At 41.7% G+C, this 17,940-nt stretch overlaps 1 protein-coding gene across 1 annotated transcript in view; it reads left to right on the top strand.

Moving 5' to 3' along the window:
* The window catches only part of NSUN7 (NOP2/Sun RNA methyltransferase family member 7), a 158,357-nt gene that overhangs the window by 106,011 nt on the left and 34,406 nt on the right, over nucleotides 1-17,940 (top strand). The window contains exons 5-6 of the mRNA XM_077477591.1: nucleotides 550-702; nucleotides 3,185-3,368. Of these exons, the coding sequence (XP_077333717.1) occupies nucleotides 550-702; nucleotides 3,185-3,368 (337 nt within the window). The remainder of the gene's footprint in view (nucleotides 1-549; nucleotides 703-3,184; nucleotides 3,369-17,940) is intronic.

The following is a 17,940-nucleotide window of genomic DNA, read 5'->3' as shown; positions in this document are numbered from 1 at the left end:
GGCTCCCAGTAAACTTTACAATGTGTGTGATCATCGAAACGGACATCTCTGGATGTCTGCTTTCTCTATCTCCTACCTCTTTAGCACTTTAAAATGACCACAGTGTGATCTTCAAGTTTTCATATTGCAATGGAGATTCTAGGAGTCAGAGATATAAAAGATATAATACTTTGAGTATAAAAATTTCCTCATACCACATTGGTTTTTCTCCCCAGTGTTCCTCTGTGCTATCATTTCTGTTTCCAGAATACACTGAATGGTTGTCATACCTACCTCATCCACTATTCTGTAGCCTTATACTGCAATGGTTACTTCCCAAATACACAAAACTCTTGAGAGACCAAAGAAAGTATCCACCACCTGTAGTTTCTTTCTCTGTAACTTGATTTTTACTGATAATAACTTGTACTCTTCAAAAGTCAATTTCTTCTTGTAAATTAGTCCCTTAGGGTTAGTTTTAGCATAAGGAGCAATTGGCTTGTGCTTAGAAGCATTACATTCTAGGAAAAAGAAAATAATATAGTTAATGTCTTATGTTACTTCATTTAGCTATAAAACCAAACTGGCTGCTGCCCTTGCAAAATGCCGAATTAAGTATTCAGCACCGACCATTGAATATATATTACCAGAGACTGTACGGAAACAGGAACAAAGAGCTTCAACGGTACCACACTATGCCTGGATCAATACAGCCAAAGTCAGGTATGATGAAGCTTTCCTTTATGCCTGTTTGTGTATCATTTGATTGACCACAGAGGGACAAGAATAAATAACCCAGTTAGAGTCATGTGATATGTGCAAGATGTGGTACCTAACAGGGTTTGGCTTACACACCTTAGAGTCATCTATAATTATATATATAATATAATACAGGGCTCGACAAAACCCGGGCGCCAGGTCACATTGGCGACTAGAAATAGCGACTTCGCGCCTGGGGCAGCACAGCTGGGGGTATCCTGTCTCTGTGGACCCCCCCAGCGTGATCGCGTCGGGCCGTTCCGCCGACGGCCAAAAATTTAGGCCGCGGCTTTGAGGCCTTCTGCGGTCCTATGATTCCTTATGGAATCTGGCGCCCTCTTGTGGTCGCCGTTGGTATGACAAACCAGCAATGTTAATGAAGCTTCCTCTGCCTGTTTTATATTACCTGCCTCTTCTTCCCTTTATTTAGAACCCCCTAAACATTATATATATTTTTTATTCTAACACCCTAGAGAATAAAATGGTGGTTGTTGCAATACTGTCTGTCACACCGTATTTGTGCAGCGGACTTACAAGCGCACTTTTGTTGGGAAAAATAATTTAGTTAATAAAAAAATAAGACAACAGTAAAGTTAGCCCAATTATTTTTTATATTGTGAAAGATAATGTTACGCCGAGTAAATTGATACCCAACATGTCACGCTTCAAAATTGCACCCGCTCATGGAATGGCGACAAACTTTTACCCTTTAAAATCTCCATAGGCGACGTTTAAAAAAATTCTACAGGTTGCACGTTTTGAGTTACAGAGGAGGTCTGGGGCTAGAATTATTGCTCTTGCTCTACCGATCACGGCGCTACCTCCTATGTGTGGTTCGAACACCGATTTTATATGCGGGCAGGACAGGGCGCGTTTAAAAATTATAATTTTTTCTGCTTATTTTAACTTTTTTTTTTTTTCCACTGTTCTTTTAAAAAAAATGTTGTGTCACTTTTATTCTCATTACAAGGAATGTAAAAATCCCTTGTAATAGAAAAAGCATGACAGGTCCTCTTAAATATGAGATCTGGGGTCAGAGAGACCTCGGATCTCATATTTACACTAAAATGCAATTGAAAAAAAAATTGTCATTTGAAAAAAAATATATAAAATGTCCCTCTAAGAGCTATGGGCAATGACTTGGAGACGGGGGGGGGGGGGGGGGGGCGGCGACGGCGCTGCTATCTTCCCCTCACTCGTCTCCATGTCAGGCCAGGGACAGGTCCGGATCGCCGTCACGGACCTGGCTCCTAACTTTTTAAGCTGGCTCCTAGATTCCAAGCAAATTTGTCAACCCCTGATATAATATATATAATTATAAATATTCTTTGCCAATTCAATTGAAAGTTTCATTACATATTTTTCTCTTTTGTAATTTTGTTTTTATTATGCATTCCTTTTAATAGCAAAGATATATCACAGTTTAAGACTACTCATACTAGTAATGTCATCCTAGCATAACATTCTCCATCCCAACATTGTTAGTTTTAGATAAAATGAAAATGAAAGATTAATCTCGTTTTGTGTCCAGAAACGGTCACAGGTTTTTCCTATACACCTTTCCACAACTTTTTGTCAGAATTGCTTAATTTTGCTGCTTATCTTTGACTGCCTAAAGTCCCATACACACATGTCAAATGTTGGGAGATATCAGCTAGTTAAATAAAAACGGCAGACATTTGGTCCGTGTGTATGTCGGTCTGTCTGGCCAGGTTCTGTTGGAGGGGGTTGAAGGAAAAAAAACTTTTATGCCCTGTACACACAGTCAGCCATTCCGACCACAACTTTTTTTTTTGACAGATTTTGGCCGAAACTGGTGTTGCATACACACGGCCGGACAAAGTTGTCAGAAAATCCGATCGTTCGGAATGAGGTGACGTTAGTTACATACGACGGGACTACGTAGAGGCTAGTAGCCAATAACTTTGGTCTCGTAATTTAATCTGAGCATGCGTGGCACTTTGTCCGTCTAAATACTCTACAAACGATCAGAAAAAGTCCGGTCAGATTTTTTTGGCAGAAAATTTGAGATCCTGCTCTAAAAAATTTTCAGACGTAAAAAAGGTCCGATAGAGCCCACACATGATGAGATTTTCAATATAATCCGATCTGACCTTTTTCAGTCGGAATTTCCAACCATGTGTACAGAGCATAAGTGTACACACATAACTTGCCTGCCTTCCTGCAAATCGCTATTAAATTAATTGTCCAGGGATGACTTTTGCCTCTTTCCAGGTACAGCTTAGCTCGGAGCTATCACAAATCTTCAGCACTGGATAGACATCTTATAATCAACACAAGATTAGGTCTTCTTTTTAGTGATCAGTGGCATAAAAATACAGAACTTGAAGAGATCCTTGAAAATTAAATGCTATTTATAACAAATATTGTGATCTGTTTTCTATTCAGAATTGGTTTTAATGCTGTACTGTATTTCCGTAATTAGCCCCACAGAGGTATTAAACATGTTGAAAAAAGAAGGATTCACTCAGGTGGAATCTCCCTCAGACCTGGATGGATATAAGTATTGCCTGGATGAGCATTGCCAGGATTTGATTTTGTTTCCAACTTATCTTAAAGAAGAGCTGAGCAGCATGGAAATGTTCATTGATTATAAGGCTGTATTACAGGTATGCAAACGTTTATTAGATTTTCGATATGGAATTGTATAAAGGCAAGAAGCCTAAACTATGATAAGCGTACATAAGTATATGTGATACCTGTTTTGCATGCTAATGCCTATACAAGGCTTGTGTATAAAGCATGTGTGTTAAGCTGTAAGTATGTATTAGGCATATGAATGACATTACAGTCAATATTCATTTTAGCTGAACCAACTAATCAATGTATGTGTTTTGAACCAAACACATGCACTGGTATGGTGGCCAAGCTTAGTGCACAAACTTAGTGAAACTATTATATAATATGGAGGTGTTGTCCTCCTAACAACAAACAGTGAGGATCAGAGGGCAAATACCGTATATACTCGAGTATAAGCCGAGATTTTCAGCCTCTTTTTTGAGGCTGAAAGTGCCCCCTCGGCTTATACTCGAGTCACCGCTGTCTGACTGCTCGATCAGCGTATCGAGCAGACAGACGGCGGACATTAAAATTCAAAAGCCGCGCCTCCTTCTCCGCCTCCGCCTGTGATAGGCGGAACACTGAATTTCCCAGCAGTCAGTGTTCCGCCTATCACGGACATCCGCTCATCCTCGTACTACGGACGAGGATGAGACGATGTCCGTGATAGGCGGAACACAGGCTGCTGGGAAATTCAGTGTTCCGCCTATCACAGGCGGAGGCGGAGGCGCGGCTTTTGAATTGTAGAATGGCCGCCGAGAAGAGCGGCGATCCTGGAGCGGCGATCCATCGGCACGACACGGGACGGAGGAGGCACGGGACGGAGGAGGCACGGGACGGAGGAGGCACGGGACGGAGGAGGCTCGGGACGGAGGAGGCTCGGGACGGAGGAGGCTCGGGACGGAGGCTCGGGACACAGGTAGGCTGGACACACACACAAGGCTGCACGGACACACACACAGGGATGGATGGATGGATGGACACACACACACACACACACACACAGGGATGGATGGATGGATGGATGGATACACACACACACACAGGGATGGATGGATGGATACACACACACACACACACACACAGGGATGGATGGATGGATGGATACACACACAGGGATGGATGGACGGACACACACACAGGGATGGATGGATGGATGGACACACACACAGGGATGGATGGACGGACACACACACAGGGATGGACGGACACACAGGGATGGACAGCCATGTCTCACCCTCGGCTTATACACGAGTCAATAAGTTTTCCAGTTTTTTGGGGGTAAATTGGGGGCCTCGGCTTATATTCGGGTCGGCCTATACTCGAGTATATACGGTAGTGTTTTTCTGTAAATAGGAATCAGCAGGCTGTAGGCAACACCACAGCGGATAGTCTTCATCTGGTGTCTGAATTATACAGTATACGCCTATTGTGATTACGAGTGGGAGAAGAATGCTCTACTTAAAGGTGCAGATATCCTTTAAGATACATTTAGTGGATAAACCAAAAGACAATGGAATACTCTGTGCTTAGACTGAAATTAAATATGTGAATAATCTCTAAGCTGCTCCCCTCAAAGTGCAAAAAAATTGCCTTCGTGAGATGTGGGTTGTAAGTGATAAGGGGGCACTGAATATAGTAAACGTTAAATAACAACAATAAAGTGCTCTAGTGCTCAATAAACTTTAAATAATAACAATAAAGTGCTCTATTGCTTAATAGTACCGCAGGTATCTTATTAGTCAATACATGCTGCAATATAAATTGAATACAAAAAATCAACTCAAACAGTGAACTTATAGAAAATGTCCATGTACATAACAAAAGAAGAAGTGGTGAAGCTGAAGAAGGGATGAATCCTGCATGCCCCGTCACCGCTTAGGAGAAATGCACCAACACGTCACCCGGTGAATTATGGTAAGAAGCCTACTCACCAACTCACCTTGACCCTTTTGTTTAAAAAGAAAGTCAAGTAAAGCTTTAGCAGGTTTAGGGAACTGCCAACCTTGATGGGGAAACTCTGCTTAGGTGTACCAGAAATGTTGTTTCAATCCACGTTTGCTCAAGAAAAAATATAAAGAGAACCGGACCATGGCATAATATCGTTTTATTTAAAAAAACATTAAAAACAAAAATAGCCAAATGGCCTCTTACTTTAAAAGTGCCAATGCCTCGGCACTAGAGGGAACGAATGTATCAGACTGGGTCAGTTGGAATCTAGCCGTGCCACTTGAATTGGCATGCATTCCACCCCCTGGATCTCGGGAACCAAAAGTTCGGACCAAACGATGTGACCGGAATGCGCCTCGACGTACATTTAGTGGATAGTTTTACTGAGTTGCTAAAATTGCTGTTAACAGTTTTAAATATTTTTTTATCTCCTTCAGTGCATTCATTCATAAGTAGATGTATTTATACACAAACCTCTTTTTTTCCAGTTTTGGAAAGAGTTAAAAGCCTTGCCAGTTTATTTTTTGCTCTGAGTTCTGTTGGCGAGATTTCCCTTCACTTCTGGTCTCAGAGATGCAACAGGAAGTGAGTGTAAATCTCTACAAAGTGAGGAGAATTACCTTATTAGACATTTGTCCCCAGAATAAGTGCCCCTATTGCAAAGTTTTGTGTTTCGGCTAGAGAACATGCCAGGAACAAAAGTTCAGAAAGAGTCCATAAATATATTTTATTGATTTTATAGGAGACAGCCAACATGTTTCGGGGGTTAAAACCCCTTCATCTAAGCTTTCAAATATTTCTGAATGTCAGATGGACTCTGAAAATAGCTCCTATATCAGTTGATCGAAATCGGGAATACAGGGTGTCAATTGGTGTTTTTGACAGCAATGAGGCAGCATATTACTTTACAGCGGAACTACACTTCACCTGAACACCACAAACCAAAAATTATGTTTTAATTCATTTTTCATATTCAAAGCAAACGCACCCATCCATTCATGTGGGTCCAATGTGAGTCCAACAGACTCAATAAACTTATTTACAAGGCCAGTGATGTTGTTGGATTGGAATAGGAGTCTTTTATAACATTGTTGGAGAGGAGAATGTTGTTCAAGTTACATTCTATCTTGGACAACTCCTCTCACCCACTCCACAATACGCTGGTCAGTCTGTGGAGTACCATCAGTGACAGATTATTACACCCACAATGCACCACAGAGCGACACAGGAAATCATTTTTGCCTGTGGCGATCAAGATATATAAATCTTTTCTGTGAGGGCTGAAGACGGGATCATAAACAATCTGTGTTGTTTGTATAGTTTGTTGGTATTGTATTGATTATTATCTGGGGTGGCGTTAGAGAAAGTGCTGTATTTGTATTTGGTAGTTTGTCTGTTATTTTAATCTGTGTTATTTATTCTGTGTTGTATTTTATTTGTATGGATGTTTTATTTGTAGTGTAGTTTAATTTTTTTTATTTGGTGTTAATGGCTGTTATTGGTAATTTTGTGTTTTGCATCTTGTTTAGTCTATTGTTGTGATCTTGTCTTTGTTAAGTGTGTCTGTGTCGTAAACAATTTCCCAATTTCCCTTGGGATTAATAAAGTATTCTGTATGTCTCCATGCTTTATTTTGTTGAGAAATCGCTTTGAGAAACACCCCCCTTGGCATTTATGGCTGTGGTCATCTTGAGTAAGGGCAGATGATTCATGTAGCATTTACTTCCTGGAATCTACCTGCCCTTAGCTCAGGCATGCAGACAGGAGACACAGAAACAAAATACCACGCTACCTAGTGACTAAAATCAACAAAAAATATACATAAATAGCTGCAGTTCAAAATTGTGAGATGCACAAATACCAAAATGGAAAACAGAAAAAACGAAACAAAGTTTGTTTTTTCTGTTTTCCGTACAGACAGGAGAGGGTGTACTTAGCTGAGAAACCTCCTCTCATCTTCCCCTACTGAAGACTCCTGGGATGTATGACATCATTTGCCTAGGCATGGAAACCAGGAAGTAACTGAAGAAATGTAAAAAAGTAATTTAAAACGAGTGAATATGATATGATTTCCTATCTATTTACTAATGCTAGTAGCATAAGGATTAAAAGTAGTCAATGTTGATTGAGCAAGTGATGTTCCTCTTTAAGAACCTTTATTCCTGGTGCTTTCTCTAGCTAAAGCAAAAAGCTTGACACCAATCCTTCCCCCTCCACTCAAATCTTTAAAAATAAAAAGGTTTTGGCCAGACACACACTTTAAAAAATACTTGCCATAGCTAGTTTGTATTTAAGGTTGAGCTTAAGGTTTCCAGGTTTTTAGCTCTTCAAGAGAGCCAGAACCCTGGGCGAGTCCCTTTGTGTCTTCCACTGACACAAACTTTGTGGTGTTGACATAAAAAAGGAATCAAGTGCAGAGGTGATTATGTTGAAAATAGTTATACTGGTCTTGATAAAAAAAGAGGATTACATTTACAAGTGCATGAGTGCAGCTAAACAATTAGTAACCATAAAACGATTGATTAGGCAACCCTAATGGTCATGCGTCATTCCCTACTCAACGACTGTGGGCTGCCAGACAGTGATATTTGTCTTGGAAGCATTTTTGTCCTCTAGTTTAAGAAACCGCACATAAAAGCTGCAGAGCTCCCAGAAGAGTGTGTGTGATTTATAACTCTATTGTCCACTCTCGGCAGACTTGGAAGGATTGTGAACACAGAGGCACAATATCAGTGCATCAGTGAGAGGGTTGCTCAGCAACATGTTTATGTCAGGCTGTTTATCACTGGAAACAGAAGCTGCCCAGTTTGGGAGCTTGATCTTTTAATCCCTAGAAGGACAATGCCAACATGAAATATATTGCCTTTCTGTGAGCGTTTTTTTTACTTTGAGTGCTGCATGGGCAGAGATAGTGTAGGAGTACAATAAGTCACCATGGTAACCATCATAAAGACAGAAGAGATGCGTAGACCACGTACCGTATTGTCTGCGGAGACATTAACAGGTTTATGTTTTGGGAGCAAAGTTACAGATCCCCTTTTACTGCCTGCATGTCACTTCTGGCATTTATTCAATGCATTTTATAAATTAGCAAGTTAAACGTATTGTAACTAGCTAACAGATTTAACAGTTTGTTAAAATACCTCTGATAATATCAATGTAACTCCTCAAAAGTCTAAAAGTGACATATGTAAAAGGAAATAACAACCCTGCTCAGTTGTCCAGAAAATATTTCACCAAGGAATGTGCCATTTTGACTAATACAAAGACATATTGCGGCCAACAAGTAGCCATTGCTGTGGCTCCCAAGACCCAAATAACATATTGCCATAGTTGGTAGTGAGTATAATTGCTTTTTAAATATGTTTTTCATCTCCAGAAAGACATTCAAACTTAGAAGGTACAGTGATAGCGGTTTTGATCGAGTATGAGGTACTCAACTTAAGAAATGTATCATTGTACACAAAGTAGTAGACAAGGATAATGGAACCATACAAGGTAAGATACTAGCCCAACTTATAAAGCTTTAGGGGCCACAAGATGCATAGAGGCTGCCAAGCAATTAAGGGAAGATCACAAATTCCAGATCACTCATGTCCATAAATAACATAAGCTTGTCTATATATATCGATTACATGCTGAAACTTATTCAGAACGTAAAGAGAATGAAGGTATATTTTGGGTCTTGGTGAGACATGTATGGTACTGCTGCAAGAGAGACAAGCCAAGAATGCTGAAGGAAGATAGAAATGAGGAGGAAAAAGAGAAGAGAAAAAGAAGAGAGAAGAGAAAAAGTGAGGCGATATGTGTCATACCATGAGGAGCAGTTGACAGGGATGAAAAATTTGTAGGTTAGGGATAAATGCCCATTTATCCCTAACCTACACATTTTTCACATTATTGGTACTCCTCAAGGCGGCATCTCAGAGGAGGCCACAGTCTAGGCCAGTGACGGCAAACCTTGACACCCCAGATGTTTTGGAACTACATTTCCCATGATGCTTCTGCACTCTGTAGTGTAGTTGAGCATCATGGGAAATGGAGTTCCAAAACATCTGGGGTGCCAAGGTTCGCCATCACTGGCCTAGGCTATACCTAAGAGCAGATTCTTCAACATATACAAATTGTCAGGCATGAAGTTCATGTATTCTGACTGATAGTAGCTTCATTGTTTGTACCTTTTTAACTTGGCTGAGAAGTAAAATCCCAATAAAATTTAAGTTTTTGATTGTATCATGACAAAATGTGGAAAATGTCAAGGGGTGTGAATACTTTTTCAAGGCACTGTACATTATATATAGGTTTTCGTTGTATAGCATTCAGATGTAGGTTCTACTCACAAGGCTCTAGTTATTTTTCCAGGTGGCAGTGGGATGTTTATAGCCCAAGTACGCTTGCCTCTTTTTCATGTATTGATGTTTGGGGAATCAAATGTGATAAAAAAATATCAGATATTAATCCCTTTCAAGAAGGTACAACTTAATATATATACGTTTGAACTGGTTTGAGGTCACGCGAAGGTGGCAATGGTGAAAGGGAGCAAGAAAAGTGACCTGTGGGAGGAAATTTTAACCTTCTTGGTCATCGACTCTTCCTTGATTTAAAGCGGGAGTCCGCCGGGACTCCGCATTTTTTTTTTTTTTTTTAAAAGCCAGCAGCTACAAATACTGCAGCTGCTGACTTTTAAAATAGTGACACTTACCTGTCCAGCGCGCCCGCGATGTCGGCACCCGAAGCCGATCTCTAGATCGTCTCCCGGGTGCTGCCGCCGCCATCTTGGGTATGGGAATCAGGAAATGGAGCCTTTCGGCTTCATTTCCCGGTTCCCCACTGCGCATGCGCGAGTCGCGCTGCGCAATAAGGACGGTCCCCGCTGCCTCTGGGATCTGTGTGTTTCCCAGCAGGCAGCGGGGCACTTGTGGAAAGGGGCAGGCACTTGCAGAGAGCTATCCCGGAAGTGGGTGCAGATACCTGTACTGTACAGGTATCTGCACCCCCCTCCCCCCTGAAAGGTGCCAACTGTGGCGCCGGAGGGGGGGAGGGTTCCGATGAGCGGAAGGTCCACTTTAGGGTGGACCTCCGCTTTAAAGGATAACTAAACCCAAGAACAAAAATGTATTGCATTGCAGTCCTTAGATGTGGTGGCTGCATAGGTTTCTTTTTTGTGGCAAAAAAATGTTCAGCAAGTCCAGAAAATACCTGTTCAGATGTGCATTGTTCTTGTCACTTCCTGTGTGATAAACTGTTGCAAAAGAAATGTTTTCTTTCTCCCGTGATCTACTAATCTCCCCATTTCCCATTTAATACAGATGAGCGAAGACCGACATATTTAAAACCCAGCCTGGATGTCAAATATGGCTCCCTCTGTAGATACAGGGGGTAGTGAATGTAGCCACCCAAAGACAGAAAGTGTGTTATTTACAGGTGAAATAAAGAGAGAGAATAAAGGGAAAGGAAAAAAAAGAAAACAAATGCAGCTAGCACATCTAAGGTCTAGTAAACTGCAATATATACATTTTTGGTTTTGGGTTTAGATCACCCCTCACCCACACTCTATGATAAGTTATTGTAGTGTTTACCTTCCTTGCTTCCCTCGGCAATTCCATTTTTTATGGGAAGCTATGCAAAATAAATGCAGAGCAGAACAAAATTTAAATCCAATTTTATTTGCAAGGGTTACAACTTTACAAGAAAAAACAAGCAGATAACAAATGAGGATGCAACATAAATAGCAATCTTAAGCACCTCAGTAAAAGAGCAGAAAGATGATGTATCATTTATCAGAAGAAATGCTATCTGGAATTCTATACATATTAATATTTATACAGCTCATCTGCATTAATAAAACTCTGAAAACACCAGATTCCAGTGCCACATATAGGAATCAGCCTTAGGCCGCGTACACACGGGCGGACTGTCTGATGGACTTGGTCCGCTAAAACGTGTTTCAGCGGACAGTCCGCTCGTGTGTGGGCTTCAGCGGACTTTTTCAGCGGACAGTCTGGCGGACTATAAGTCTTTCGGAATTTCCGTAATATTGTCCGTCCAACTTTGGTTTCAGCGGACAGTCCGCTTGTGAGTAGGCAAGTTGGACGGACTAAGTATGGCGCATGCTCAGAAAGGATTTACATGGCCGAAGGTTGCATTGCAGTGTATTGGACGTCGTATTTCTAGTCCCGTCGTACGTGCTGTACACGTCATTGCGCAAGCTTTCAGCGGACTGTCTGTTCATCGTGTGTGGTCAAGTCCGTTCATTCAAAAGTAGGACGGACTGTCTGTCGGATTGTCTGACGGACTTAGTTGGCCAGACAGTCCGCCCGTGTGTACGCGGCCTTACTTTGTATTAGTGAAGGAGATTGTACCCCTCGTTTTTTTTTTTTTTTTACACCTTAATGCATCCTATGCAAAAAAAAAAAAAACACCTGGCAATGACCGCCCCCCAGCCCCCCCCCCCCCATTTTACTTACCTGAGCCCTGGAACTTGACCCGGTGGGGACACGCTGTCCCTCTGCCCGGGGTTCTCGGCTCTTGATTGGATAGATTAGCTCCCGCTGCTGTCAAACAAATCCAATTTGTTTGACAGCAGTGATCGCGGGGGCGGGGCCGAGTCATACATATGATGAACTCAGGGGCTGGCCCGCAAGGTAACCCCCTGGGAGAGCGCTTCTCCTAGGGGGTTATCTGATGTGGGGAGGAGATGTGAAAGCCGCCGTGGACCCCAAAAGATGAGGTTCAAGGCCATTCTGTGCAAAACGAGCTGCACAGTGGAGATGCATGATATGTTTGTTATTTAAAAAAAACCCTTACAATCACTTTAAAGGCAAACCTTTCAGTAACTTTACAAACCTGCACAAAAAATACCTGTCATGTCACAATATACTGTACAGCAATAATATAATGTTTTTTTGGAAACTGTATTTATTATAATTAAAGGATAAGTTCACCTTTGGTATTTAAAGTGTAACATGGTACTAGTTAGCACCCCCTGCTTACGCCCTGATGCCCCACTGGTTCTTCTTTTTGCTCCCACTGTCACAATTTAAAATCAGCGTGGCACAGGCGTGCCATTCATTCACAAGGATCTGTGAATAAAAAAACTACAAGCCCTGTCTGCCATTGCGGCAAATGGACTTGTAGTTTGAATGAACTGCGGGCACCCTAAATATGGGTGTGACATTTTCAGAAAGGTGAACTTATTCTTTAATTTAGGATAGGGTACAGGTTGGTAAAACCCCTGTAAGTTTTCTTTATGTCTGCAATTTGTTAGGAAGTTCCTGTCCTAGAGACCAAAGCAAAGGTAATACCCGTTAGATAGTTAGGACAGGTCCTCTTTGGAAGATTTCCATTTAGGCTTTGTTCCAGTGACAACTGGAAAATTGTGGATTTCCCATCACTTTTTTGAGAAAGGTCACCAAGACAAACAAAAAAGGTTAAAGTGTATCTAAACCTTAACAATTAACTTCTCTTATTTACCCCTTTTTGGCCTGTTAAATATGCCATTAAAATATCTGTTGGATAAGTGCCAAAATGACCTGTTCACCTGGCCAGAAATCTGTCAAGGTCATAAGTACTTGTGCTTTTTACAGTGTTATCTCAAGTAATGCTTGCCATACACTATACAAAAAATTGGCCAAAATTCAGTCATTTAGACAGTTTGTTCATTTTTTGGCCAGTTACTGGGCACAAAATCGATAATCGCTGGGACGTTTTTGAGTCGAAAAAACGAAGAACAAGTTTGGAAATTTTTTGCTGAACGAAAAATAAATTGAAAGGTTAATGTGTTTCCCATTCAAACTGTCTGCACTAGATATATGTAAAAAACACTAATACAAAATGCATTCAATTCATTTATGTCCACTGAACAATTTATTGGTCATTACATGATGGCACTATTGTTTGCACTCACGGCCGAATGTTCGTTTTTCGAAAATGAGTTCGGCCAATTTTACGTATAGTGTATGGCCAGCATAAGTGTTCTCAGACCTCCAAAGTTCACCTCTGAGAACTACAGAATACCTACCATGTTATAGAGAAGGGGAGGTGTTCTGTAGATCTAAAGCACTTAATGTTCTAGGGCTGATAAGGATAAGGATCTGTTTGAGTAGAAGAGAGACGCCTCAGCACAGAGTGTGAAAAGGTCCATTTCTGGATGGTGTACTCGCTGGGCTCAGTCTTAAGATAGATCTGGAACGCGGATAAGGAAGGAAAAAAAACAATCACACTTGACAATGGCACTTGGATCTGGGTCCCAACGTTTTCAATCCTGCAAAGGCAAATAGAAATGGACGTTCCACCAGTCATAAAAGTTTATGAGCATTTTTTGGGATCGCTGAACGAGATACATATTTATGTGAACGCTGCCTTTCACTGTGGTTAGCTGATCTATGAACACAAGTTGTAAGGAGGAGGATACGGAAGATTTGCATACAAGGCTTTGATTAAGCTTCCATCTGGTAAGCGCACTCACTTCTTGGTGACGGGCACTTGTGTGCATTTTTTTGAGTGGAATCACCGTGGTGTTCTGATAAGGATCGCAACTGAGGATTTCTTATGGACTTTTGATGAACTTTGTTCGTTCCTTCCTCTCCAGTTGGGAAATCACAATATTCGTTATTCTTTTTTCATTTAATGTATAGTGAATGTAATATTTATTTATAACTTTCATAATTTTTTATATTCCATTAGGGTAGCTAATATAAACAGTTTTCTTTGTTGGCGCAGCTTTTAAAAAATTTTCTATTGCTTTTGGGTGTGTGTATCTCACTTATAGCTGCGGCCTTCATTTTAGAGTATTGTGCATCTTTTTTTTTTGTCTTACTCAAGCGCAGTTTATTTTCTTTAGAACTACAGAATACCTACCATGTTATAGAGAAAGGGAGGTGTTCTGTAGATCTAAAGCACTTAATGTTCTAGGGCTGATAACATTGTTCCTCCATAGATACAATAGGGTGAGTGAGCTGTAAGCAGGTGCTTCCAAAGGTTCTGCTAGACATGTGCCCTGGATTTTATTTGGCTTTTCAATTATGCTTTTGTGTGTAAGTCATTTGTTACTATGTAGATGTATTGCACTGTGTCCTGGGTTGACCTGTTGAGCCGTTGGTTCCTGAAAAGAATGCTGCTGGTCAGGTTGGGCAGGACCACTGATAAACCAGTGCAACTGGCCCTCTTGTACCGGGCCCGGTCACCAAGGGGGGCCCAGCAATCAGAACAGAGTGCAGGCAAAAAAACTTTTTCTCCAACTCCCCTCCTCCTCTTCTCCTCCCCCCTCCTCTCTCAGCAGCTGTTCAGCTTCTCTCAATGAGCCGTCACTCCGGCTAAACATCTCAGGGGTGGAACCTGACTGGGAGATCCTGTAGTTTGAATGGGCAGGAGGGGGTGTGGCCGACTTCGAGGATGATCGTTCTCAGGTTCTTCTGGTGTGCACACATGAGCTGCATTAACAATATGGTGGCAGTCATAGCTCCCAACTGTCCCTGATTTCAAGGGACTGTCCTGATTTGGAACAATGTCCCTCTGTCCCTCTTTGCTCCTCATCTGTCCCTCATTTTGGTCGGATCTGTATAGTTGTATATAAAAAGCACTATTTATCTTTTAAAAAGTGTTTACCGATGCTAAACCTTTTATCCAATTTCTAAAGTACTGCATTTGTAAATTTCAAAATCCAATATAAATAAATGAATGATAGCAGTAAAAAAAAAGTTTAGCTAATATTTTTTGTATAATTCTCCTTTAAGGGGGTGTGGCAGTGGGTGTGTCCTATTCCTACACACTTTTGCCCATAAGTGTCTCTTTTTCCCATCTCAAAAAGTTGGGAGGTATGTGGCGGTGGATCTGGATTCTCGGGACTGTAGGTTAGCCCAGTCACATTAGCTGCAATGTAAAGTCTGATGTCTGTTTTTCATAAAGCACAGCTGTCCTGACTGTGAAAAATTGGGTTTTAAACTACACTGCCCAATTGCTCACAGCAGTACTACATGAAATTGGAGATGCCATCAATGTCAGCAAACCCCACTTTTTTATTACTTTTGTCAAAATTTTTAGATCACTGGTTCACACCACACCTGGAACTGAATCACAGAGGAGCGCACTGTACATTCCTGTGCAATTCACATGCGGGTCTGTGCATTCTGAATGGGCTAAAATTGCAATGCACCAAAAGTAGTGAATGCACTACTATTTAAAATGCACTGCAACCAGATCACACGGTGATCCAGGGCTGGCAGGTGCAGGACAAACACACTAGGTTTGCGACCTGCGTTTGAGGTGTCATTAACTTTTTATTGGCACCTGGTGCAGATCGCAACAGCAGGGCGTTTTGCATGCTGGTTGAATTGTACAGGAATCCACAGCACATTCCTTCACAATTCAGATGCAAGCAGGGTGTGAACCGGCCCTTAAACATAATATTACTCATTAAAAGTTTAGAAAAAATTTTTTTTTTTAAAAGTGGGCTTGGCTGACATAAATAGCATCTCCTTTTTCATGTAGCACTGCTTAACTGTGAGAAATTGGACAGTGCAGCTTTGAACGCAGCACAGTGTCATCTGCATCCTACATACCATCTTAGACTCTAATTAACCGCACCCCTTTAAGCCATGCTCAATAATTAAACGTAATTTAAACCACGTCTGTTTTTCAATTCCATGTGGTGTGTCTTTTTAACCGCTTCCCGCCGGCCCTATAGCCGAATGACGGCTTTAGAGCGGGCGCTTTCGTCCCGGAGGCCGTCCCTGGACGTCCTTGTGTTTACTTCCGCAATGCGCGCCACCACGGGCGCGCATCAGGGAAGTTTTGTGTCTGCTGTGTCCCCCGGAGACAGGCAAACACAGATTGCTGTAAACGGCCAATCACAGCGGCCGTTTACAGCGCGATCGGCGTGTCCAATGTGAGATGATCTCATATATAAACATATGAGATCATCTCTCAGCGTCGCTCTCCCTCCTCACACAGACAGCGTGTGAGAGGGGAGAGATGAACGGCTGCAGCGGCCGTAAGTGGGAAAAAAAGTGCCATCCTCCCCCAGTGCCATGGTCCCCCAGTGCCATCCTCCCCCAGTGCCATCCGCCCCAGTGCCATCCGCCCCAGTGCCATCCACCCCAGTGCCATCCACCCCAGTGCCACCTGCCCCCAGTGCCACCTGTCAGTGCTATCTGTCCCCAGTGCCACCTGTTGTCAGTGCCATTTGTCCCAAGTGCCATCTGTCATCATTGCCACGTGTCATCAGTGCCACATAGTGCCATCTGTCGTCAGTGCCACATATTAGTGCCATCTGTCATTAGTGCCACGTATCAGTGCCATTTGTCATCAGTGCCACCTGTCAGTGTCACGTGCCATCTGTTGTCAGTGTCACGTGTCATCAATGCCACTTATCAGTGGCATCTGTCATCAGTGTCACACGTCATCGGTGCCACGTATTAGTGCCATCTGTCAGCAGTGCCACGTATTAGTGCCATCTGTCATCAGTGCCATGTATTAGTGCCATCTGTCATCAGTGCCATGTATTAGTGTCACGTGTCATCAGTGCCACGTATAAGTGCCATCTGTCATCAGTGCCACGTGTCATCAGTGCCACGTATAAGTGTCATCATTGCCACGTATCAGTGCCATCTGTCATCAGTGTCATGTGTCATTGCCCTGATGCTCCAGGGCCTTCAAAAGTGTAATAGGTAGTCAACAAGTTAGATGTGTAATTTATGCTCCTAGAACACCTGATGACGCTCCCTGCATGTTGGGCCTCTCTATGTGGCCAGGCTGTGAAAAAGTCCCACACATGTGGTATTGTAATACTCAGGAGGAGTAGCAGAATTTTTTTGGGGGTGTCATTTGTGGTATACACATGCCATGTGAGAGAAATAACCTATTACAATGACAATTTGGTGGAAAAAAATTAAAAAAATGAAAAATCTTAATTTTGCAAAGAATTGTGGGAAAAAAATGACAACATCAAAAAGCTCATTATGCCTCTTACTAAATACCTTGGAATGTCTACTTTCCAAAAAGGGGTCATTTGGGGGGTATTTGTACTTTTCTGGCTTGTTCGGGTCACAAGAAGTGAGATAGGCCACCAGTACATCAGATGTGATCAATTTTGTATGATTCGCACCACAGCTTGTAGACTCTCTAACTTTCACAAAGACCAAATAATATCCACTAATTTGGGTTATTTTTACCAAAGATATGTAGCAGTATAAATTGTGGCCAAAATTTATGAAGAAAAATTAATAATTTGCATAATTTTGTCACAGAAACAAAGAAATATGCGTTTTTTTTCAAAATTTTCGGTCTTTTTTCATTTATAGCGCAAAAAATCAAAACCCCAGAGGTGATCAAATACCACCAAAAGAAAGCTCTATTTGTGGGAAAAACAGGACAAAAAATTGATTTGGGTACAGTGTTGCATAGATAAAGGAAAGGAAAAAATCGCGCTACCACCATAAAAAATAAATAAATGAAAATTGTGTACACATCAAATACTGCTGCAGTTCTGCTATATACCAAAAGTTATATACTTATAAACGTAACCCAAAAAAAGAACCGCGCTGTCCTAAGGGTGAGCTTAGGGTGAGTGCTTCCCCTAAGAGGAATGTGAACATATAAAAATTAAAATACAATATCATCAATTAATTATATCAGTACCCCATACCTAGAGAAAAATTTCAGTGTTACAATCAC

The sequence above is a fragment of the Lithobates pipiens genome, unplaced genomic scaffold (genome assembly GCF_037356315.1).
Source record: "Lithobates pipiens isolate NorthernLeopardFrog02 unplaced genomic scaffold, aLitPip1_a1.2 Scaffold_13, whole genome shotgun sequence".
NCBI classification, from domain to species: domain Eukaryota; kingdom Metazoa; phylum Chordata; class Amphibia; order Anura; family Ranidae; genus Lithobates; species Lithobates pipiens.
This window is presented reverse-complemented; position numbering and strand designations above follow the sequence as displayed.